Raw genomic sequence first — 24474 nt, forward strand, 5'->3', positions numbered from 1 at the left:
TCTGTGCTTACTCAGTGGAATGAGTGCGCCTTGGCGGCAACTTTCAGAGAAGGTCTCTCTGATGCCGTTAAGGATGTTATGGTGGGGTTCCCTGTGCCTGCAGGTCTGAATGAGTCCATGACAATGGCTATTCAGATTGATAGGCGTCTGCGGGAGCGCAAACCGGTGCACCATCTGGCGGTGTCTATGGAAAAGACGCCAGAAAGTATGCAGTGTGATAGAATTCTGTCCAGGAGCGAGCGACAGAATTTTAGACGGAAGAATGGATTGTGCTTCTATTGTGGGGATTCTACTCATGTTGTATCGGCATGCTCTAGGCGTACAAAGAGGCTTGATAAGTCTGTTTCCGTTGGCACCATTCAGTCTAAGTTTATTTTGTCTGTAACCCTGATTTGCTCTTTGTCATCCATTGCCACGGACGCCTATGTTGACTCTGGCGCCGCTCTGAGTCTTATGGATTGGTCCTTTGCCAATCGTTGTGGTTTTGATTTAGAGCCTTTGGAGACTCTTATTCCTCTGAAGGGGATTGACTCCACCCCATTGGCTAATAATAAACCACAATACTGGACACAAGTAACCATGCGTATCAATCCGGATCACCAGGAGATTATTCGTTTCCTGGTGCTGTATAATTTACATGACGATTTGGTACTGGGATTGCCATGGTTGCAGTCTCATAATCCAGTCTTGGACTGGAGAGCAATGTCTGTGTTGAGCTGGGGATGTAAGGGTATTCATGGGGACTTACCTTTGGTTTCTATTTCGTCGTCCATTCCCTCTGAAGTCCCTGAGTTCCTCTCAGATTATCAAGACGTCTTTGACGAACCCAAGCTTGGGTCGTTACCTCCGCACCGTGAGTGCGATTGTGCCATAGATTTGATACCGGGTTGCAAATATCCAAAGGGTCGTTTGTTTAATCTGTCCGTGCCGGAACATGCTGCTATGCGGGAATATATAAAGGAGTCTTTGGAAAAGGGACATATTCGTCCATCTTCTTCTCCCTTGGGAGCTGGGTTTTTCTTTGTCTCAAAAAAGGACGGCTCTTTGAGACCATGTATTGATTATCGGCTTCTGAATAAGATCACTGTTAAGTACCAATACCCATTGCCATTGCTTACTGATTTGTTTGCTCGTATAGAGGGTGCTAAGTGGTTCTCTAAAATTGATCTTCGTGGGGCGTATAATTTGGTGCGGATCAGGCAGGGGGATGAGTGGAAGACCGCATTTAATACGCCCGAGGGCCACTTTGAGTATTTGGTCATGCCTTTTGGTCTTTCTAATGCCCCTTCAGTTTTCCAGTCTTTTATGCATGATATTTTCCGCGATTTTCTGGATAAATTTATGATAATATATCTGGATGATATTCTGATTTTTTCTGATGACTGGGACTCTCATGTCCAGCAGGTCAGGAGAGTTTTTCAGGTTCTGCGGTCTAATTCTTTATGTGTGAAGGGGTCTAAGTGCGTTTTTGGGGTCCAGAAAATTTCCTTTTTGGGGTATATTTTTTCTCCCTCTTCCATTGAGATGGATCCCGTCAAGGTGCAAGCTATTTGTGACTGGACTCAGCCCTCCTCTCTTAAGGGTCTTCAGAGATTTTTGGGCTTTGCCAACTTTTACCGCCGATTTATTGCTGGTTTTTCGGATGTCGTTAAACCACTGACTGATTTGACCAGACATGGCGCTGATGTTGCTAATTGGTCCCCTCATGCTGTAGAGGCCTTTCAGGAGCTTAAGCACCGTTTTGCCTCTGCCCCTGTGTTACGTCAGCCTGATGTGAATCTGCCTTTTCAGGTTGAGGTTGACGCTTCGGAGATCGGAGCTGGGGCAGTGTTGTCGCAGAAAGGTTCCGACTGCTCCGTCATTAGGCCTTGTGCCTTCTTTTCTCGCAAATTTTCGCCCGCAGAGCGGAATTATGATGTTGGGAATAGGGAGCTTTTGGCCATGAAGTGGGCGTTTGAGGAGTGGCGCCATTGGCTAGAGGGGGCTAAGCATCAGGTGGTGGTATTGACTGACCACAAAAATTTGATTTATCTTGAGACTGCCAGGCGCCTGAATCCTAGACAGGCGCGCTGGTCTTTATTTTTTTCTCGCTTTAATTTTGTGGTATCATACCTACCGGGTTCTAAGAATGTTAAGGCAGATGCCCTTTCTAGGAGTTTTGACCCGGACTCTCCTGGTAATACTGAACCCACAGGTATCCTTAGGGAGGGAGTAATTTTGTCGGCCGTTTCTCCTGATCTGCGGCGGTCCTTGCAAGAGTTTCAGGCGGATAGACCGGATCGTTGTCCGCCTGATAGACTGTTTGTTCCGGATGATTGGACCAGTAGAGTCATCTCTGAGGTACATTCTTCTGCATTGGCAGGTCATCCCGGAATTTTTGGTACCAGGGATTTGGTGGCAAGATCCTTCTGGTGGCCTTTCCTGTCACGAGATGTGCGAGTCTTTGTGCAGTCATGTGACATTTGTGCTCGGGCCAAGTCTTGTAGTTCTCGGGCTAGCGGACTGCTGTTGCCCTTGCCTATTCCTAAGAGGCCTTGGACACACATCTCGATGGATTTTATTTCAGATCTGCCTGTTTCCCAGAAGATGTCTGTCATCTGGGTGGTCTGTGACCGTTTCTCTAAAATGGTCCATTTGGTTCCTCTGCCCAAGTTGCCTTCTTCTTCTGAGTTGGTTCCTCTGTTTTTTCAGAATGTTGTCCGATTGCACGGTATTCCTGAGAATATTGTTTCTGACAGAGGTACCCAATTTGTGTCTAGATTTTGGCGGGCATTCTGTGCTAGGATGGGCATAGATTTGTCTTTTTCATCTGCTTTTCACCCTCAGACTAATGGCCAGACCGAGCGGACTAATCAGACCCTGGAGACATATCTGAGGTGTTTTGTCTCTGCTGACCAGGATGATTGGTTTGCTTTTTTGCCATTGGCAGAGTTCGCCCTCAATAATCGGGCCAGCTCTTCCACCTTGGTGTCCCCGTTTTTCTGTAATTCGGGGTTTCACCCTCGATTTTCCTCCGGTCAGGTGGAATCCTCGGATTGTCCTGGAGTGGATGCGGTGGTGGAGAGATTGCATCACATCTGGGGGCAGGTTATGGACAATTTGAAGTTGTCCCAGGAGAAGACTCAGCGTTTTGCCAACCGTCATCGTCGTGTTGGTTCTCGGCTTTGTGTTGGAGATTTGGTCTGGTTGTCTTCTCGTTTTGTCCCTATGAGGGTCTCTTCTCCTAAGTTTAAACCTCGGTTCATCGGCCCTTATAGAATATTGGAGATACTTAATCCTGTTTCTTTCCGTTTGGACCTCCCTGCGTCCTTTTCCATTCATAACGTTTTTCATCGGTCGTTATTGCGCAGGTATGAGGTACCTGTTGTACCTTCAGTTGAGCCTCCTGCTCCGGTGTTGGTTGAGGGTGAGTTGGAGTACGTTGTGGAGAAAATTTTGGACTCTCGTGTTTCCAGACGGAGACTCCAGTATCTGGTCAATTGGAAGGGTTACGGCCAGGAGGATAATTCTTGGGTCAATGCATCTGATGTTCATGCTTCTGATCTTGTTCGTGCCTTCCATAGGGCTCATCCTGGTCGCCCTGGTGGATCTGGTGAGGGTTCGGTGCCCCCTCCTTGAGGGGGGGGTACTGTTGTGAATTTGGATTCTGGGCTCCCCCGGTGGCCGCTTGTGGAATTGGACTTGTCATCCTCTTTCCTGTTTCACCTGTTTCCATCAGTAGTGGGTGTCGCTATTTAAGCTCATTTCTCTGGTGGTTTCTTGCCGGTCAACAATGTTATCTGATGCCTCTCAGTGCTTGTTCCTGCTTCTGACAACTACTAGATAAGTTGGACTTTTGTCCATGTTTCGTTTTGCCTATTTGTTCCAGTTCACAGCTGAAGTTTTGTTACTGTGTCTGGAAAGCTCTCGTTGATCAGGGATTGCTACTCTGGTGTTATGAGTTAATGCCAGAGTTTAAGGTAATCTCTGGATGGTGTTTTGTTAGTGTTTTTCTGCTGACCATGAAAGTATACTATCTGTCTTCTGCTATCTAGTAAGCGGACCTCAAATTTGCTAAGACTATTTTCCTGCTGCGTTTGTTGTTTCATCTGAACTCACCGTCATTATATGTGGGGGGCAACTGTCTTCTTTGGAATATTTCTCTAGAGGTGAGCCAGGTCTTATATTTCCCTCTGCTAGCTATTTAGGTCTTAGGCCAGAGCTGGGCATCTAGCAATAAATAGGAAATGCTACCTGGCTATTTCTAGTTGCGCGGCAGGCTTAGTTCATGGTCAGTATAGTTCCATCTTCCGAGAGCTTGTCCCTCTATAGGCTTGCTATGATCTCTGCCTGCAGAGATCATGACAGCCTGTGTGTGTTGTAGTACTTCCCTGCTGAGCACCACGGGATAGTCCTCACAACTGTCGTATATATTTCTGATCTTTCTCTCTCTTTCTCTCCGTCCCCCAGATGATATGAATGGGACGCACCCGTATGACGGGGTAGGCCTGGAGCTATTTTATAGGGACCCTAGGGACGCCCCTCTCCCACAGTTTGCCTCCGTTGTCTTCATTAGGTGTAATGATGAGACAGCCAACCTATGGTTAACTGCCTGGCCGTGGTCTAAAGTAATGCATGGAGTCTCTTACTTTCTCGGCGTTCTGGCCACCGGCTACGCACCTCAGAAGGATGTTGCTGATCTTGGGGCACGACTCCTTCTGGTATTGTCTCCTTTTTGCTGTATTTCCTTTCCTCACTCCTCCACAATACACCTTGCTTCTTGTCCTTTCTTAAGAGTCTGCCGCTGTAAGGCACAGGTACAACTCCATAACGATCTTGTCTCTTTCCAGGACGCTGCCAGGATCCCACCCCTGACAGGTCCTCTCTCTAGCTCTTCCCAGCTACGTTCTCCCTGACTTCCTGTCCAACCCCCAGTTTTACCAGAGCGTGAGGAGTGGCCTACTAAATAGAACCACTCCCCCTGGTGGCCGGAGTGTGAGGTGCAGTGTGTGTGTGTGTTACCTGGTCAGGTGAACTCCTTTAGTGCAATCAGACGTAACATCACTCCCCTTAGTGGCAGAGCGACATCACTGCAACGACCAGGACTCTGGGGCGCTGCAAGTGCATAACAGTTGTCACCAGACCCCCAGACCCACGTTCTGCATAAGGACTTCTTCAGAAAAGGTGTGAAAAGAAATTGTGGTGTCATCATTAACTATATTAGATAAGATAGAGAAAGTAAGTGAGAAGAGTTTAGTTAGTTCTATTTAGTTACATTTTAGAAAGAACAAGAATAGGAAAACATAGCTGAGAGACTGATGTTTTGCTAAGGATACCACCACACTGTTATGAGCTGTGACTAAAAAAATATCTGTCTTTACTACCCATAACAACCAATCACAGCAGAGCTTTCATTTCTTATACTGCCGAGGTAAAATGAAAGATATGCTATGATTGGATGCTATGGACATCAGTACACTATGGGGGGTTTAACCTAGCACAGCTGGGTTTAGGGGTGGTGGGAACCATATAAAACTCCTTCAACAAAAAGAGTCCTTTTGGATACATACCCTACAGACACTTTCTTCCAAGGGTCTGAACTAGGGTTGAGCGAAATGGATCGTTCATTTTCATAAGTCGCCGACTTTTGCCAAAAGTCGGCGTCTCATGAAACCCGACCCGATCCTTGTGTGGGGTCGGCCATGCGGTACGCAATCTTGGCGCCAAAGTCGCGTTTCGTATGACGCGTTTAGCGCCATTTTTTCAGCCAATGAAGGAGTGTGGGCAGAGTGATGACATAGGGGTTAGGGGCGTGCACGGCTATCATCATTTTATCGCTTGTGCGCAGTAGGGATTTGCAATGTGTAACACGAGACGAGATTTTCTGTGCTGGGACGGAGGGGAGTGAGAGAGAGAGAGAGAGAGAGAGAGAGAAAAAAAAAAAAAATTTCCCCATTGACGTGCATAGGGTTTCGTGTTCCGGCCGATCCTCGACTTTTCGCAGTAATCGGCCGATTTCGCCCGACTCGACTTTTCAAAAAGTCGGGTTTCGCGAAACATGACTCGACCCTAAAAAAGTCAAAGTCGCTCAACCCTGGTCTGAACCGCAACTTAATTTGTTGATCTAATTTCTCCTTTTCTTCACAGACAAAGTAGCGAGCCTTTACCCATATTACCTTGCACCCCTCCATTCAGGTGAGTTCCCCTTTCCTGTTTCCCATTTCCCCTTTTTTCCTCTTATCCCCTCTTTTCCCCTTCCCCCCTCCTTTCCCTTCCCTTTTCCCCTTGTTTTGTCTCTACCCCTTCCCATAGTCCCCCTGTTAACACATACTTGCAACTTGATACTCTTATAGCATTACCAACAACATGGGCATTTGATGCCTTTATTTTATCAGACTGGTTACCCTGATCACCTCTATTTGACAAAACAACTGCACCTGGATGCTAGTATCCCTGCATTATACTTTGGTGGTTATACCACTGTTTAGTGGTTATACCACTGTTCATATGCTGCATTTTACTTTTTTCCCATTGTGCTCCAAGCCTCATTCTGGTCATTGTGTTCCAAACCTCATTTTGGTCATTACACCGCCCAGCGGTGATGCAATTTCCAAGGGCGTGAACTCATTCCCATTGTGTTCCAAGCCTCATTTTGGTTATTAAACCACCCATCAGCTACATCATTTCCGGGGGCATGAACTCACCTGCACATTGCTTGTCAGGTGGCCACTTTAGCACACTATTTATAGCCACCAATGCCTCCATACTGCACATTGCAGCCTACAATCCAAGGTGCAGGTGCGCTCGACCTACGCAGGACCCAGGTAATCCACGGCCCCATGACTCTTGACACTTATTACTCTGTTTATTTGCCCCATTAGTACTAAATCCCCTTTCCTACAACAGGTGTCCTTTTGCAAGCAGTATATCCTTTACACCATTCAGTGAACTTTGCCAACAGGTAATATGGAGTTTATCTTTTCATACTCAGCATCAACTTCACATTTAATGGGTACATCTTAGCATAAGGGTATACACCCTACCATATATTTATGGCACTGTCAATTGGGGCTAATTCTCCTATATTCAAACATATCCAGTCATATTTATCCTGATATTGTCTCTTATACCCCTTTTCCCTCTAAAGGATTGCCATTTTGTTGCCTTGGGGTGTTATTTGATGGCTTCCATGGCTTATTCCAGACTTATATGTGACTTTTTTCAGATCTATATATATGACTGCAATTATGTTTTGAATCATTTTGTTTCTCGTAATCTTGTAAGCTTATTGTTTTTACCATGTATATATTTTATTTATTTGTTTTTTGTTTGTAATTGTATTATGGAATTGATCTCTCATACCTCGTTTTTTCTTCTACAGTGACTATATGAATAAGACCCTACGAGGGTCGAAATGTTATGTTCTTGTCGCCTCACCATTTTCAGTCTCCCTGCACCAAGTCCTTATTCATAAATTGTGTTATCGCTGCATCAACATCTGTATAATAAAGTCTTCACAAGCATGTATTAAGAGTGTGCGGTGATTGAACATTACTCTATTATGGGGATTGCCATCCCACTTCACCAGCACCTCGGATCTCAGCAAGAGTGCTCACCACACTTCCTGTCTAACAAGGTAATATGAACAGGGATAAAGGAAAATACCATCATATAAATTTACTGACACAAACAGCACAGATATATGGGGTCAAATCAAAGTAGGAGAAGGAGGTGAATTAACATACACCCAAAACCTAGCAACAGTCTGAGATAAACCCACCAAATGCTTTCTCAAACAACAACCAACAACTACCATCTATTAACCATGTAGCATGAGCTAACTCTGGAAATGAGTGCTTGCCAGGGTCCAGGATATACAGGAGATGGGAGTGGCTAACAGTGAACAGCTAAGAGCCTAACTGCAGAAAAGCTTCCAGGAGCTCTCAACTGAGCAGATTAACCCCTGGACTGCCAAAAGAAACCTGCACCATTTATTATGTAGGTGAAGTGCTTCTAATCAGTGCAGGAGTAGGAGAAATCAGAAGCTGTGGTCTTCAGGCTCCTCTTTGTCACCATAAACCATTGACAAATAAAGCTAATACTAGCCTTCTGTGCCAGGGCCGTTCTCATGGTGTCAGTCTCCAAACGCCTGTGATGCAGAGTTAATACATGTGATGCTAGTGCCCAATCAGCACCAGCATCACTGTCTCTGTCTCTGAACATGAAGCGAAAGCCAGGGCTGCAGCTCATCCCAGACTTACTGTTAGGGCTAGCGGAATGCACCAAATAATTATAAGGATGGTATAAGGTGCGTTCGCAGCCCGGGGTCCACCGTGCAGAGATGGAACCTGCTGCTGAGTAATGACGGACTATATGGCAGTATAATGTGGATACACACACGGGTTAGCTTCACCCAGTATGAAGGAAGCCAACCCTGTTGCTTCACAGGGCCACGGTAACGCACAAAGAGCGCAAGCAGAGAGTCACAGAACTCTGTCCCAAGACTCAGGGAAAGAGTTCATCTAGACCTCTTGCGCTCGACACCACTACTGGGGTGTCAGAGATAAATAGAACTAATAATTCACTGCACAAGAGTGCGTGCAGTGCAGCTCTGGTTGACACCACTAACCAGCCAAACTTGGGCCAGGAAAGCGCTCTATTAGCGCACGGTGCCGCACTGGTGGTCACTGCTATAAGACGCTGTATCGTGTGCTAGCTGTGCGGGATAGCAATGTCAGGTGCTAAGTAGCTTCCACCATTCACGAACAGTCAACAACACTAGGGACGGGAATGATTCAGAGCTTTCATCCATTGACAGGCATACATCCACACACACTTTAATAAGTTTATACAAGCGCATGGCCGTGCGGCCATGCGAACCTTTTATAGCTCTCTAGGACCATCTTAGGGGACCAATAGGAGCTGCTACAGGACCTGAGCATGTGACCCCTGACCTCCAATGAGAGGTCGTCCCTTGGGCATGCTCAGAAGAAAAAAAGCAGGACTTAGGCCCAGGAACACCTGCTCACCGCTGATCAGTAATGGATGGTTACAATGGCTGAGCCTGGAAGGACAGCAGTAATCAGCCGCACAGTATCAGCTTGACCCAGACGCTGGGACCGATGTCTCTGCTGAGCAGGCTCCACTGCAGCTGGATGAGAATGGTTCGAGATAACCCCTGTGCAGCGGGAACTCGACACCTAACACTTACTCTTCATGTTCAGTTTGTCTGAAGCTGAAGATAGTGATGCCATCACAGATTTAGTGCTTGGCATCATTTGTCATTACACCACATCAGAGCCTTGACACTGAGAGGCTTTATTATTTTATTAGGACCAAACAGTTAGCTTAAAAAGCGGTTGTCCTTTAACCCCTTCACGACATGCGCCATACTAGTACTGTGCATGTCATGTCCCTTCCTTTGACGTGGGTTCCGTCGCTGAGCCCAAATCTTTCCAAGCACATGTCAGCTGTTTTAAACAGAATATGTTAGTGCTATATAAAAATAAAGATTATTATTAGCATTATGGCTCGGATTGGTTTTGCAATTTGTGAAATTCATCTGATCTAGAGTTAATGCAAATTGTCACTATAAAAAGTAAAGCTGCAAACTTTGTGAAAAAATTTTGTGCCAGTCTCAAAACCTTTAGTCACATCTAAATATGAAGGTTCATGTTTAAGACCACCCCTTCATGCAGTATAAAAATGCTGCTCATTCTTTTAAAAAGACTGTCCTGTAATTGATAAAATATGCCAGAAATATCTGACAGATGCATATCCCTCATCTATCTTAAGAACGTGGTCCCAATGTGCTCTCACAAATAGAGAGGATGCTTTTTTGTTTTCCGCTCTGTTGACCAGATTACTTAGGTACAGACCTAGTGTGTATCAGCTATAAAATTGAACTATAAAAAAAAATAAATCTAAAATTAAAAATGACATGGTAGCACATCTGCAAAAGAGGTAAAAAAAACAACTTTAATTTTAGATGTTTAAATTTAGAAATGATCTTTTTTGGTTTCTAAACCAATAAATAAGATATAAGAGAAAACTGTGGTGGGTTCTATAAAATTATGGAATACAAATGTGAAAATAAAATAAACAAAATACAAAAATATGTTGTCTTTAAATAGTGGTGTCCTCTATTGTGTGCAATTTAGGATAAACATTGCATAAACATAAGAATCCTAAGTCGCAGTCTGGCCTTATGACTAGCAGGGTAAAATGAAAATCAACTTACTGTAGCAATGCCAATTTTTTGATTAGGTCCCACACCTCCATCAACTGCTCGTATAATTAAGATGTATTCTGACTTAGTTTCCCGATCCAGTAGAGTTGTTGTAGTGATTTCTCCTGTAAGTGAAGATATAAATTAAAAATCAATATTAAATTGACCAGAAAATTGGGCTTAGCAATGCAGTATACACATTCTTTTCCTGACATCTGCGCCAAATCCCAGTGAAAGACAATTTCAAAGGTTAATAAAAAATATCTCATTTTTTACTTCAGTCTAAAATATGTCAAAATTATCTATCAAGCTTATGACTGCAAAATATATCTAGACAATAAGCAATTAAATAAATACTAAATTAATAAAAAAGAAATGTCAGTTAATTGCAAACAGCTACTCACATGGACAAAATTGGTGGTATCCTTTTGTTAAAGTAAGAAAAACCCACAATGGTCACTGAAGCAACTTCAAACAGACGAAAGTAATTTAAAATTTAAAATTACTGAACATCAACTAATGAAGATCAGACATTGCTTTCTAACTGTGGCTCAATAGAAATAAAATAAATCATGAAAACGGCCTGAATACAAATAATGGTATCCTTAACTTAATATTTTGTTGTTCAATCTTTTGAGGCATTCAGGGCAAAAAAATGATTTCCGTAAATCTCAATGAGACATCTGCACCTTCCCACAGATATTGTGGCCCGCTTCTTGTGAGGAAACTGCTCCAGCTGTCTCAGGTGTGAAGGGTGCCTTCTCCAGACTGCATGTCTCAGCTCCTTCCACAGATGTTCAATAGGATTTAGATCAGAGCACATAGATGCCATTTCAGAATAGTCCAATGCTTTGCTCTTAACCATTCTTAAATGTGTTTAGCTATGTTTTGGGTCTTTATTCTGTTGGTTGACCCATGACTGGAGATTCAGACCAAGCCTTCTGACACTGGGCAATTTTTTTTACTCCAGAATGCCTTGATAGTCTTCAAATGTCATTAAGCCCTTCAAAGATACAAGACACTGTGTGCCAAATTCTTAGCTATAAAAAATGAACTGGAGTATAAGTTAGTATGGATGCAAAGTAGGAGCATGGTCACACAGTTTTATGCTCCTTTTTTGCATGCATGTCAACTTATACTCCGGTTCTTTTTTTTCGGCTACATTTCAGGTTTCTTCCTTCAGTGCAGGTAAGCGTGTGGTCTCCCTTTCTTAAGCTGGACATTACATTTATATAGCTTCCCATTTGCTGAGTATCCATATTGGGGGCACCATTCTGCTCGGCCCTTATTCACATTGACGTCACTTTGAAACATGCTAAGGTTATAATACTAGAGGTCAGAAGAATCCCGATTTGGGTATACCGTGATGCTGGTGGGAAGGCTTTTCCACTTTTTGAAAATGAAAAATGGTGTTTGCTAAGCATCCTATGTTATTTATATTCACTAGTACTTTGACTTATTAACTTACAGTAGGGTTTCTGTTAATTTTGCTTCTGTCTTAGGTTTTGACCGTGTGCCAGATGTAGCAAAGTGGCCCCAAAACATAAGCATGTTTATCAGTAGATGCTATGCTCTTTTCTTTACATGCTTGTTTTTTGAATGTGTGAACATAGAGTTGAAGTGATTTGGCAGAAATCCAAAAGCCAAAAAGGAGTGGAGTCCCAAAAGAGGGTGGTATCCCAAAAGGGAGTAGTTGCCCAAAAGGGGTAGAATCCCAAAAGGGGCGGTAACCCAAATAGAGGTGGTGGCAAAAAAAGAGGCGGCGGAGAATGGGCCATTTGACTGTAGTCGGGAACAATGTAATTCATGCTATGTATGTCCATGCTGTGCTGTGGATTGCTCGGCCAGTAAGGAGTCCCGGGAAAGTGGTAGTTACCCAAAAAGGGGCAAAGCCTCCTGAAATTAAAGGGGTGGTACAGACATACTGTTGAAGATTGAAGAAAATGTGGCACTCACCCTTTTGCAGTGGAGTCGTTATCTTTATTGTACCATACAGGTTTCAACAAACAAGATCCATGGGAGCGGCAGGTATTCAGAGGGATGCGGGGAAAGGAAAGTGAACGACAGCCGTTTTCTCATGGATCTTTTTATTGAAAAATTTATGGTACAATAAAGATAACGACTCCACTGCAAAAGGGTGAGTGCCGCATTTTCTTCAATCTTCATATTTTACTTACTGCTGTCATAATGCTGAGCACCAAATACCCGTAATTTTGCAAAGATGCATGCCGATTATCAAACAGATATGCAACACAACAGCGCAAACTGCCCTGATGCCGTTCATTCATCCCTCTTCGTATGGATACAGACATACTGTTGCCTGGACATCAACCCCACAAATATGAAGACCACTTGCCACCACAACAGGGCAAATGGGAAAAGCTGGGCAAAGCGCCAAAATTGGTGAATCTATTAGATTCGCCTTTTCTGGGGCGTCTGTGGGCTGCTAATTTCAGCCTAGAAGGGGCAATATCCATGACCCCTTACGAGCCTTGGAATACCAGCCCCCAGCTGTCAGCTTTAGCTTGGCTGGTTGTCATTATTTATTTAAATAATTAAAAAATACGGTATTTGGACCCTTCTATTACTGATAACCAGCCTTGCTGAAGTTGACAGCTGAAGGTTGCAGCTGTCAGGTTTGCCTGGCTAGTTATCAAAAATACAGGGGACCTCCACATTTTTTTTTTTAATTTATGTACCTTTAGCGCAGCCTGCAGCTGATTGCAGCGTAAGCAGGGGACCATGATGTGGGCTGTCTTCACTTCAGCACCAGGCAATGGAGAACAGCGCGAACAGTACTGCTAATTCCCAGTTGCCTGTAAGGGTCATCAGTGTAGTGTGTCATCAGTGTGCACACGTGGGGGACATTTTGCGGCCCATTCTGCTACCGGAAATACTGATGTCTGAAAGAGCGAGCCCTTAGTGAACTCGGTCATATAAGAACTTTGGCTGACTTTTGCTGATTTTTAGGAAAAATGCTCGGGAATACGAACATGAATCCAAATGAGCTATGTTCATACTGAATTTGAGATCAGTGAACTTTTTCCGAACAACTTCGCTCATCACTAGTGGAAAGAAGGATCAGGCAAACTAAATTTCAACACTCTTTTGTTTTCAAGGCAAATAAGCTACTGCCAGATATGTTTGGCATTGGCTCTCTCCTTTATCCCTGTTGAAAATAAATAAAAGCTCAACTGAGCCAGAAGCTCAAGTGTATGAGGATGTCAAAAGAGACAACTGTCAAAGGAAGAGTGATCTCACTTGCATCTTAACATCTCCTATTGATAGGAAATTACTTACTTTTCTCTAAAAAAATGCCCACCTTTGGCTTTTTCATGTGGATTTCAGCAAGTATTCTATACCAAAATCTCCAAGAGAAATAGTCGTAAACTGCTTACCATTGTTTTAAATATGAGATCTGGATTGCTGTTCAAATATCTATAGCTTTTTCCAGTTGGCAGGTAGATTTCAAACTCCCTTCAATAACTGGGATCTGCAGCTGGTAGTATGAAATAGCCCCATTGACTCTGACTTATCCATGTGTGGATTCTGGCAGATAAATCTTTAAATCCACAACAGAAACTTGGGTCAACTTCAGATTTTTGCTGCAAATTTTGCTAAAAATACTGATTGGATTTTATATAAAAAACACTCCATGTGGATGTATCCTTTGAAGTGATAAAGCGTGTTTAATCACGAGTGAATGTGGATCTGGATGCTTTAAAAAAATACTTTGATTAAAACTATTTCTGAGCAGTAAGAGTTTGACTAATTTGCAACTCCCACGAAAAGTACTTATGTCTTTACAAGGCATCAGCTGGACACGTCTAAGCAGAGTGAACTCTCTGTAGCTTTCCATTATAGCTTCTCAAGCAGCTGAAAGGACTTAAACAAGTGTAAAGACTGCATAATCAGCTGGCGCCTATTCTAAAAGTTAAAATTACTGCCAACAATATTTTTCGGCTCAAAGACTGATTTTGACAATAACTTCCATCATTAACAAGTCATTAATTCACAACTTAGATAGCCTTAAAGGTAGATTTTCAGATTTCCTAATTAAAGTCATGACAACTGAACTACAGATTATATGACAGAAATAAAGTCATAAAACTGTCTAAGGAAGAGTGTCATTAAAATCTCTTTCTACTGAAATCCCTAAATTGGTAATGTACCCAACAAATATAAGCTAGAATGGAAGTTACTTCCTCCAATAAAGCATTAGAAGTTGATCATACCAAGAAGAGAATAAACATTTATTTATCCCAAAATTTGCACCATTTCTATAATAGTTAATATAGTTAAAGGATTTTCACTTTAAAAATAAAATATGCTATGGGCCCAATTCTCTGTTGCACTTGTACATGTTTGGTTGCATTTTTAGTCGTTTTTTGATTTGACTCAAATTCTTCATTGCATTTTACCGGTACTTTTTTATGTGTTTCCTCTTATTTGTCAAAATGGGTGCATTTTTTGCTTTCTAAATATTTGCAAACAATTCATTGATTGTGACTAGAGATGGGCAAACCCAAACAGTAAAGTTCGGGGTCCGTACCGAACACCTACTGTTTGGGCATGGCCCTGAATACAGACTTCTCCTGGAAGTCCATGTTACTGTTCGGATTCAGAACCCCAAACACTGGGTGTTTCTTGCGCTGTCTTTCGGTCACATCTGACAGCGTGGGAAATGCAGATTTGTGACCGGCGGCAATAATCTTACCGCTGATCAGAGGCAATGATTGTTATGCAGATGACAGCGCTGAAAACAATGGATGATTGGGCCCCCCATTCATCTGAATGGGGTCCGGGTTCGGGTACTATTCTGCTACCCAATCTGAACTTTTTTTAACTGTTTGGATGAACTCACTGGACTCGAACATCCAGGGGTTCGTCCATCACTCATTGTGACTTTTTAAAAAGTCAGAATTTTTTGGAACAAATGTAGTACAGTACTTCACCCTATGTTAATGTTATGGATTACGGAATTTTTTGCACAAATTCTTGGAAAATTTTAAAGGAGAATGTGACATTTTGCTAAATTATCTAAGGTACTACTCAACCATGCATACCATTTTGAATAAATTGGCACCAAAAAGTCACCAAAACAACACAACAAAAAAACCCCAAAGCTTAAAAACTGAAATGATAAATTGGGCCCTATGTCTCAATAAGCATCACCTGAACGGGCATTGATCCGGAACTGAGGTGAACCATCCAATGAGTATATGATAGACTCCTGGCCAAATTCTCTGGATCGATCCAAATCTGTAGCATTCAAAAACAGCACAGTAGCACCTAAGGAACATTAGTGAAAAGGAAAAATAACTATGGCATCTTCTAAATATACAAGCACAAACTAAGAGATTCAAGGTTGGGATTAATGTTTTACCTGCCATAATGTTTTCCATTACTGTAATGACATAAGATGGTTGGCTAAATGTGGGAGGGTTGTCATTTTCATCCTGGAAAAGGGAGAAAAAAAGTTAATTTAGCTTAGAGAAAACCCGGAATCTGTAGGTAACAAATCAACACATTATTTTTTAACAAGTTACATTGTATTTGTTGTATTGTATTGTATTTGATTTGGGAGAATTGATCAAAGTGACACAACATTACTAACCTAGAGAAAACTAATCACTAAAATAAAAAGGTAAAAAGGCAGAAGCCATAGGCAAGGCACTGTCAATCATTGGCTTTCTTAGCACATTGACCTTAATGATCAAAATTCAGTGTGTAGTTTTAGTCGCAAAAAGTATAGGAAATATTGTATGTATTTTTACTTGACTTTTTAGGCTATGTGTACCCAATTGCCCTGAATCATCAAGACTGGTGTTCTTAAAGCTGGTCTTGATGAAGGGGCATGCTGGATTCAAACATTCCTGATTCGTGAAGAGGTGCACACCTTTTCATAAATCCGGAGAGTCCATCAAGTGGAATATGCTTCCTTGCTCTATGCCAGATATCCCACTCCAGTCAGCTACTAGAATGAGATTTCCAGAATAGGGAACACCACAGCTCATCATGAATTAGATGGGCACACCCCGCACCATGCCACCATACTACCATAGGTCTGTCCATTTTGGCAGAGCTGGGAGAAACTGGAGTGAAGATGCCAAAAGTCGATACATTTTGAAACTTTTCAAAACTCCTATGCCAATGTCTTTTTCTGGCAGATATGCTCCGTTTCCTGCCTATAAGAGGGCTAAAGAGTAAAGAAGCACTTAATTAGATGTGGAGAATCTGTGGCAGAAACGCATAAAAAACGCATGTGATCTGCACCTAAATATATCAATAAATATTTTGCCAACGCCAAATACAAGGAAGTTTCAAAAACAAAGCAGCTTCATTTAAAACATGACAGAACAAAAAGACAAAAAAAAGCGTAAAACATGCAATAAAAATGCATGTTAAAAAAGGCACACAAAATGCAATGAAAACCCGCAAGAAGCTTAACTTAAATAATAGGCGCAGAAATGGTGCCGAAATTCTGCACTGTCAAAAACTTAACAAAAGCTCATCGTGTAAGCGTAGCCTCAAACTGAACATTTCTGCAGTTTGCATGAGTTAAATTAGTGCATGAAGATAAGTATGCACATTAGGGCATTAATTTAAAGGAGCAACTAGTGTAAAAGAACATGACATATTATTATTATTACTATTATTCTTAGAGCACCATTAATTCCATGGTGTTGTACATGATAAGGTTCTATAAAAAATAAAAACACAAATAGAAATTACAGTGAACAAGCTAATAGTGAGACTGGTACAGAGGGGAGAGGACTCTACCCTTGCGGCCTTACATGCTACAGGATAATGGGGAAAGAAACAGTAGGTTTTGGTGTTTTATTAGCTCCAGTATTGGTAATGCAGAATCTTTAGTAGTGATATGGTGGCAGCAGGGTCATTGCAGGCTTCAAGATGTTCTGAAGAGATGTTTTCAAGTTCTGGTTGAAAGTTCTGAATGTAGGATATAATCAGATGTGTTGAGGCACAGAATTCCAGAGTATTGGGCATACTAGGGAGAAGTCTTGGAGGCAATTGGATGAGGAATGTATGATTATGGAGGAGAGAATTAGGTCTTGGAAAGACTGAAGATTACATGGTGGGAGATATCAGGAGATTAGTTCAGAGATATATGGAGAGACAGGTTATGGATGGCTTTGTTGGTCAGTGTTAGTAGCTTTAAGTAGATAAGTTGTGGAACTGGGAGCCAATCAAGAGATTTGCAGACAGAAGTGGAGGAGTAATGAGGAGAAATGAGATGGATTAGTCAAGCAGCAAAGTTAAGGATAGACTGGAGAGGTGCAAGAGTGTGAGCAGAAAGACCACAGAAGAGGATATTGTCGTAGTCAAGGCGGGAGATGATGAATGCGCACACTGTTATATTAGCAGACTGATGGTTGAGGAAAAGATGAATTCTGGAAATATTTTTGATTTGGAGTGAGAGCTTGAATGTGTGGTTTGAAGGACAAGGCAGAGTCGAGGGATACTCCGAGGCAACGGACTTCAAGTACAGGGGAAAACTTAATTAAATTTAGTCATTTATTGTGATAAATTGATCAGGTAGCAGGGGTGGACATACCGCCAGTGCGGCCAGAGGTGGAGGGGGGTCCCTGCAAGGTGGCTAATAATCAGGGCAATCGGGTCCTGAGGCTCTGGGTGGCCAATTGCCAGATTGCCCTTATGTGCGGTGGGCAGGGAGCAAAAATGAGGAGAAAATGAAAAATCATATAGGAACCCAATAAAAGATACAATTATACTCATGAAACCCCTTAATGACCGCCAATACGTCTTTTAACTAACCTGAGAAATAAGAGAATAGCCTCCCCATACAGGTGATAATCCAGCAGCTGTCGGCTGTCCACTATAACTGACAACTTTCTGCATCAGCCACGATCAGTGTTGTCACCATCCATAGTTGTTTAACCCCTTAGATGCTGCGGTCAATAGTGACTACATCATATAAATGGTTAACAGAGTGTGGGGGCTTCCTCTTTATCCTAATTGGAGCCCTCAGATTATCATTTTGTGGCCCTAGTGTATGCCATGGAAATTTATGGCCAAATAGCGGCCTTAGAGTCTGATGGCTGTTGTAACCTGTTCAGAAGTTAGCGGCATTTAGGTGGTAAAAATGCACATTTTTATTTCTGTCATGCCACTTTGTATTAATTCCTGAAAATAATCTGAAGGGTAAATAAACTACCTGACTGCAGTTTTCAATATGTCATGGGGTGCTGTTTTAAAAATGGTATAAGTTTTTGGGGTTTCCCAATATATGGGACCCCTAAAGGCACTTCAAACATTAAATTAATTTTGTAAAAAAAAAATATGAAAAAATGAAAAATTACTGCTACATTTTTAAACCTCCTAAAATGCTGACAAAATAAAATAACGTTTTACAAATAGTGCTGAAATAAAGCAGACATGTGGGAAATGTTATTACCGTATATACTCGAGTATAAGCCGACCCGAGTATAAGCCGACCCCCCTAATTTTGCCACAAAAAACTGGGAAAACTTATTGACTCGAGTATAAGCCTAGGGGGGAAAATGCAGCAGCTACCGGTAAATGTCAAAAGTAATAATAGATACCAATAAAAGTAAAATTAATTGAGACATCAGTAGGTTAAGTGTCTTTGAATATCCATATTGAATCAGGAGCCCCATATAATGCTCCATAAAGTTTATGATGTCCCCATATGATGCTCCTTACTGTTCATTATGGCACCATAAGATGCTCCATATTAAAATATGCCCCATATAATCCTGCATAAAGGTTAATAAAGGCCCCATAAGATGCTCCATAGACACATTTGCCCAATATAATGCTGCACAAATGCTGATTATGGCCCCATAAGATGCTCTATAAAGATATTTGCCCCTTATAGTGCTGCACAAACGTTATGGCCCTATAAGATGCGCCATACAGACACTTGCCCCATATGCCGTAGTGCCCTACAAACGTTAATTATGGCCCCATACAGACACTTGCCCCATATAGTGCTGCACAAACATTATGCCCCTATATAGTGCTGCAGAAACGTTATGGTCCCATATAGTGCTGCAGAAACGTTATGGCCCCACATAGTGCTGCAGGAATGTTATGGCCCCATATAGTGCTGCAGGAATGTTATGGCCCCATATAGTGCTGCAGGAACGTTATGGCCCCATATAGTGCTCCAGGAATGTTATGGCCCCATATAGTGCTGCAGGAATGTTATGGCCCCATATAGTGCTGCAGGAATGTTATGGCCCCATATAGTGCTGCAGGAATGTTATGGCCCCATATAGTGCTGCAGGAATGTTATGGCCCCATATAGTGCTGCAGGAACGTTATGGCCCCATATAGTGATGCAGGAACGTTATGGCCCCATATAGTGCTGCAGGAACGTTATGGCCCCATAGATGCTCCATACAGACACTTGCCCCATTTGCTGCGATAAAAAAAATAAATCACATACTCACCTCTCCGTCGCTCAGGCCCCGGGCACTTTCAATAGTCACCTCTCCTCGTTCCGGGCGCCAATCTGTCTCCAGCACTGACGTTTAGCAGAGGGCATGCACTGACCACGTCACCGCGCCCTCTGACCTCAGCGTCACTGCTGGAGACAGATCGGCGCCCGGAACGAGGAGCAGGTGACTATCGTGCAGCGCTGCGCTCCCCTCCCCGTATACTCACCTGGTCCTGCCGCTGTGTAGATCCTGCTTCCCCGACGCCGCAGCGCTTCATCCTGTACTCAGCGGTCACATGGTCCCGCTGATTACAGTAATGAATAGGCGGCTCCACCCCTATGGGAGGTGGAGCAGAATATTCATTTACTGCAATGAGCGGGACCATGTGACCGCTGAGTACAGGAAGAAGCTGAAGCTGCTGCTGCCGGCGCTGGGGAAGCAGGGACCGCGCCTGGACTAGGTGAGTATTTTTAGACAGCCCCCGCTCCCCCTCCCCTGCCGACCCCCGGTATGACTCGAGTATAAGCCGAGAGGGGCAATTTCAGCCCAAAAAAGTGGGCTGAAAATCTCGGCTTATACTCAAGTATATACGGTAATTAATGTTTTGCTGTGGCACTGGGGAACACAATTTTTTAAGAGTTAGGTCAGTCAACTGTTCTTAATTAATTTTTGGAAGCTGAATCCAGAAATGATCTCAGTTTTTCTCTATCACGTCAAGTCTTTGAACTATAGGATTTTTGTCTTCTCAAAAATATGTAAACTACTGTACCTAAAAAGTGTTGTTTTTTTTTTAAATAGTACAAATATGAACAAAAAATGAAATATATAAGAAATAGGCATGACAAATATGTTTTTTAACACTATCATGTTTTTTACAAAGGATATATATATATATGCAAGTATTTAAGGTAAAAATGAGTCGAATTGTAATCAGATAACAAGTCTTATTACAGATATCGTGCAATTGTGCTTCTCTGGCAGGTAAGTTGTGGAGGAAAAACTTGACATGCTAGAAAAAAACTGACTACATTTTTGGAATCAGCATGCCAATTTTAGTATAAATCAGCTCAAAAACCTAACTCAACAGAATTTTTTTTTCAAATTGTTCCCCAGTGTTATCTGGATTGAAGGGATAATCATTCAAAGTTTGAAAATTGCTAATTTGTTTTTTACATTTTTCGCAAATTTCTGATACTTTTTATAAAAAAACACAAAACATATCAACCTAAATGTATAATTATCATAAAGTATAATGTGCCATGAAAAAACAATCTCAAAATCACTGGGATTTGTGGAAGCGTTCCAGAGTTATTACCACATAAAGTGAAACTGGTCAGATTTAAAAAATTTGGCTCTGTCACTAAAGGGTTAAAACCCATCAACAGGTGGTACATACACACCACAAAACAACACACTGGGAAAAAAAAACAACTGACTATCTTGGTGTGTACTAGGACCCACATCACACTTTATCAAGACACATCATGCGATATTGGGCCTCCTGATGAGCCGGAAGGGCGAAATGAGGCAATGGAAAGCGGGTGGCAGTTTTTACAGATGAGTACATTGATATTCAAATATATATCATGACACTTTACTATATAAGAGATGTCAGTCCCCATTGATCTGTATATATTGAGCTAGGCTTTCATTTGTCTATCAGTGTTTATCCTGTGTTGCAAATACACTGTGGTTGAGGGATTGAATCATGCACATTGATGTATCTATATGTGTCCATACTTGATCGTATATGGACTTATCTTGAGAATTACGGTACTCGGATATCAAAGAATGCCACCAATGTTATATGTGCGCTTGTATGTTTGTAACTACCTTGGAGTATAGGGTCTCCTTAGTTACAGGTGTGGCCTATGTTTAGCATCAGGTGTTCCTTTATTGTCCAAAAGAAGAAAATGTCCAGCTTCACCAAATCCGTGAAAAACAGTTTTCTTTATTCACAGACTTAAATATGGAGGATACAAATCAGCACAAACCATATGGGTATGAATCTTAATGCATTTCTGGAGACTAAGCTCCCTTAATCATGATTGGTCAGAGGGCAATTGGTGGAGAGGGCAATGATGGGGTTGGTGAGGGAGAACTACTGTAATGAATTGGGAGGTGGCGGAGGATGTTCAGTACCTGATAATGTCTTCTCCCACCCCCAAATTCATTATGATGCTATCAAGGACTTATAATGAATCATGAAGGGACTCAGGACTGGAACTAAGGCTATGTGCACATGTTCAAGATTAGGAGGAGAAAATTCTGCTGCATAGCCTAATGTGTTGGCAGGAAGAACGCTGGGTAAAACAAATTTCTTTTTTCCACTGTTTTTGTCATGATTTTGTTACTTATTTTCCCCGACTCTTTAGTATGGGTGAAATAAGCTGCAAGAATTGACATTATGCAGATTTTAATGTATTATGACTATTTGACTGTTTATTGATTGTTTGGCTTGCTTTGCCCTCTTGTTAAAGACCTAGCTTTGTAACCTGTCTCTCTGGCACCTTTCTTCACTGGCCAGCAGCCCCTCCACAGATGTAACCCAGGTAACCGTGCCTAAGTCTAAATCCATTTATAGGGTTTAAAGGGTGAAGGTCAGAGTCCACTGGTGTCTGCTAAATGGAGTGACTTGTGCAAAGCTTCTCTGTGGAAGCCATGATAAAGGGTTTCAGGCTATGAACAAAGCTTCATTAACCATTTCCTGACATGCGCCGTACATATACTGCTCTGCAGCAGCAGCGTTCCAGCAAAGAGAAGTATATATGCAACGCATTTATCCCGTGACCTCACACTGAACACCGCGGTGATTGGGTGTGGGTGTCAGTTCTATGTGACAGCTGAAAATCTACAGCAACACCCACAATCAGTGCTAGCAACGATCACGGGCATTTAGCCCATCTGAAGCTGCTGTCAATACTGACAGTGAAATAAAGGAGATCGCACAGGGTGGGGGCTCCCTGCGTGCTTCCATCAGCACAACGCAATGTGATTGCGCTATGCTGATGGTCTCTATGGAGACCCCAGCCTCAAGATAGCTGCTGGGCCTTTCAGGGAAGGTGGCTTGTTAGTGACTGCTCAAAGCAGGTGCTGATATACTGCTTTCCCTGCCAGTCATTGCAGAGTATCAGATCAGCGATCTGTTACTGTAGAGTGATGTGCCTTCCTGGGGATATATAAAAAAAAATTATTCAAAAGCATAAAAAATAATTTTAAAAAATCCCCAAAGAACAAAAAATAAGAAAAAATATGATTTCAATAAATACATTTATTGATGTAAGAAAAAAAAGGACACATATTTGGTATCACTGCATCGGGAATGATCTGCTCTTTAAAACTGTCCCACCAGTTAATGCCTTCAGTGAACACCATAAAAAAGGCAAAAAACAATGCTATATCATCATACTGCTGAACAAATAGTGCAATAAAAAAACAAATGCAACTAAAAATGGTACCACTGAAAACGACATCTTGTCCAACAAAAAAAGCCACCATACAGCTACATCAGCAGAAAAAGAAAAACTTTATAACTCTCAGAATAAAGAAATGCAAAAATAATATTTTTTTATATAAAATAGTGTTTATTGTGTAAAAGTGCCAAACATAAAAAGTATATAAATGGGGTATTGCTGTAATCATATTGACAATAAGAATAAAGCTGACTTATCAATTTTACCACACGCAGAACGGTTTAAAAAAAAAAAAAATAAAACAATTGATTTGCTGGTTTTTGTTCATTCTACCTCCCAAAAATCAAAATAGAAAGCAATCAAAACATGTCATGTGTCTGAAAATGGTAACAACAAAAATGTCAACCCATCCTGCAAAAAACAAGTCATCACATGACTCTTTCGGCCGAAATATGGAAAAATTATAGCTCTCAAAATATGGGGATGCAAAAACTTGTTTTTGCAATAAAAAGCATCTTTTAGTGTGTGACAGCAGCCAAACATAAAAGCCCAATATAAATCTGGTATCACTATAATCACATCAACTCAAAGAATAATGGTGTCCAATCACTTATACCATACGATGAATGGCATAAAAAATAAATAAAAACAATTCTTCACTTGCTGTTGATTTTTTCATTCTGCCTCTCAAAGATCTCTGCTCATATTTATCCTGCGCTCTGCACTGAGCGCTTACATTGGGGCTTAAGTGTAAAATCTTTGAAATACATGATTCACTCAGAACCTCTGGCAGAAGATTCCCTATAATGAGGCAGATGGGGGCACTGTGGATGCCATAGGACCTGTAACCCGATGGTGCCCATCTTTTTAGGCGAGCATAAAAGTGCGGTCGACCACAGTTTTATGCACTTCTGAAAAGAAGGACAACACTGAACAGAGACCAGATGGAGCCCAGAGTAACTGTGCTGCCTCACTATAGTGAATGGATCCCTCGGGGGTTTCATTTGAATCACGTCACTTGGAGATTTAGATGGAAACCCCAAAGTAAGTGCTCAGAGTAGAGTGCTGCATAAATTTGACCCTAAATATTTTGTAAAATGTTCCCAATAAAAGCTTCAACTCAATTCACAAAAAAAGCAATTCCCCACTCAGGTCCTTCATCTGTTAATGGAAATAAAGAGGGCTTCCACGTTACTGGAATCACAAAGGCTCTGGAAAAGCTAAATGGCTCCTCACCCCTCAAAAGAAATTCAACAAATTCTGCACTTCCAAATCCAAATGCTCCCTCACTTGTGAGCCCCAGTGTGTCTAAACCGCATGTAGCGCACACATTTTTTACATTTCTGTAGTGAAGAGAGCCAGGCTAATATATGGGTGCATGTCTCCAGAAGCATGAGCTGGTTAC

The 24474-nt window shown here is 42.0% G+C and overlaps 1 protein-coding gene and 1 long non-coding RNA gene across 3 annotated transcripts in view; one reads left to right on the forward strand and one right to left on the reverse strand.

Annotated features, from left to right (window-relative positions):
* The window catches only part of CDH23 (cadherin related 23), a 1745895-nt gene that overhangs the window by 579711 nt on the left and 1141710 nt on the right, over positions 1–24474 (reverse strand). For both annotated transcript variants that reach the window (XR_013214534.1, XM_077259280.1), the window contains exons 18-20: positions 15594–15666; positions 15383–15499; positions 10220–10332 (exon numbers count right to left, since the gene is read on the reverse strand). Coding sequence is in view for 1 of the 2 variants with exons in the window: in XM_077259280.1 (XP_077115395.1) it covers positions 10220–10332; positions 15383–15499; positions 15594–15666 (303 nt within the window). In the remaining variant the exon portion in view is untranslated. The remainder of the gene's footprint in view (positions 1–10219; positions 10333–15382; positions 15500–15593; positions 15667–24474) is intronic.
* Positions 6125–7606, forward strand: LOC143768515 (uncharacterized). Its single transcript, XR_013213913.1, has 3 exons — positions 6125–6174; positions 6886–6940; positions 7361–7606. It is a non-coding gene; the product is annotated as an uncharacterized LOC143768515 (long non-coding RNA).

The sequence above is a fragment of the Ranitomeya variabilis genome, chromosome 4, assembly GCF_051348905.1.
Source record: "Ranitomeya variabilis isolate aRanVar5 chromosome 4, aRanVar5.hap1, whole genome shotgun sequence".
NCBI classification, from domain to species: domain Eukaryota; kingdom Metazoa; phylum Chordata; class Amphibia; order Anura; family Dendrobatidae; genus Ranitomeya; species Ranitomeya variabilis.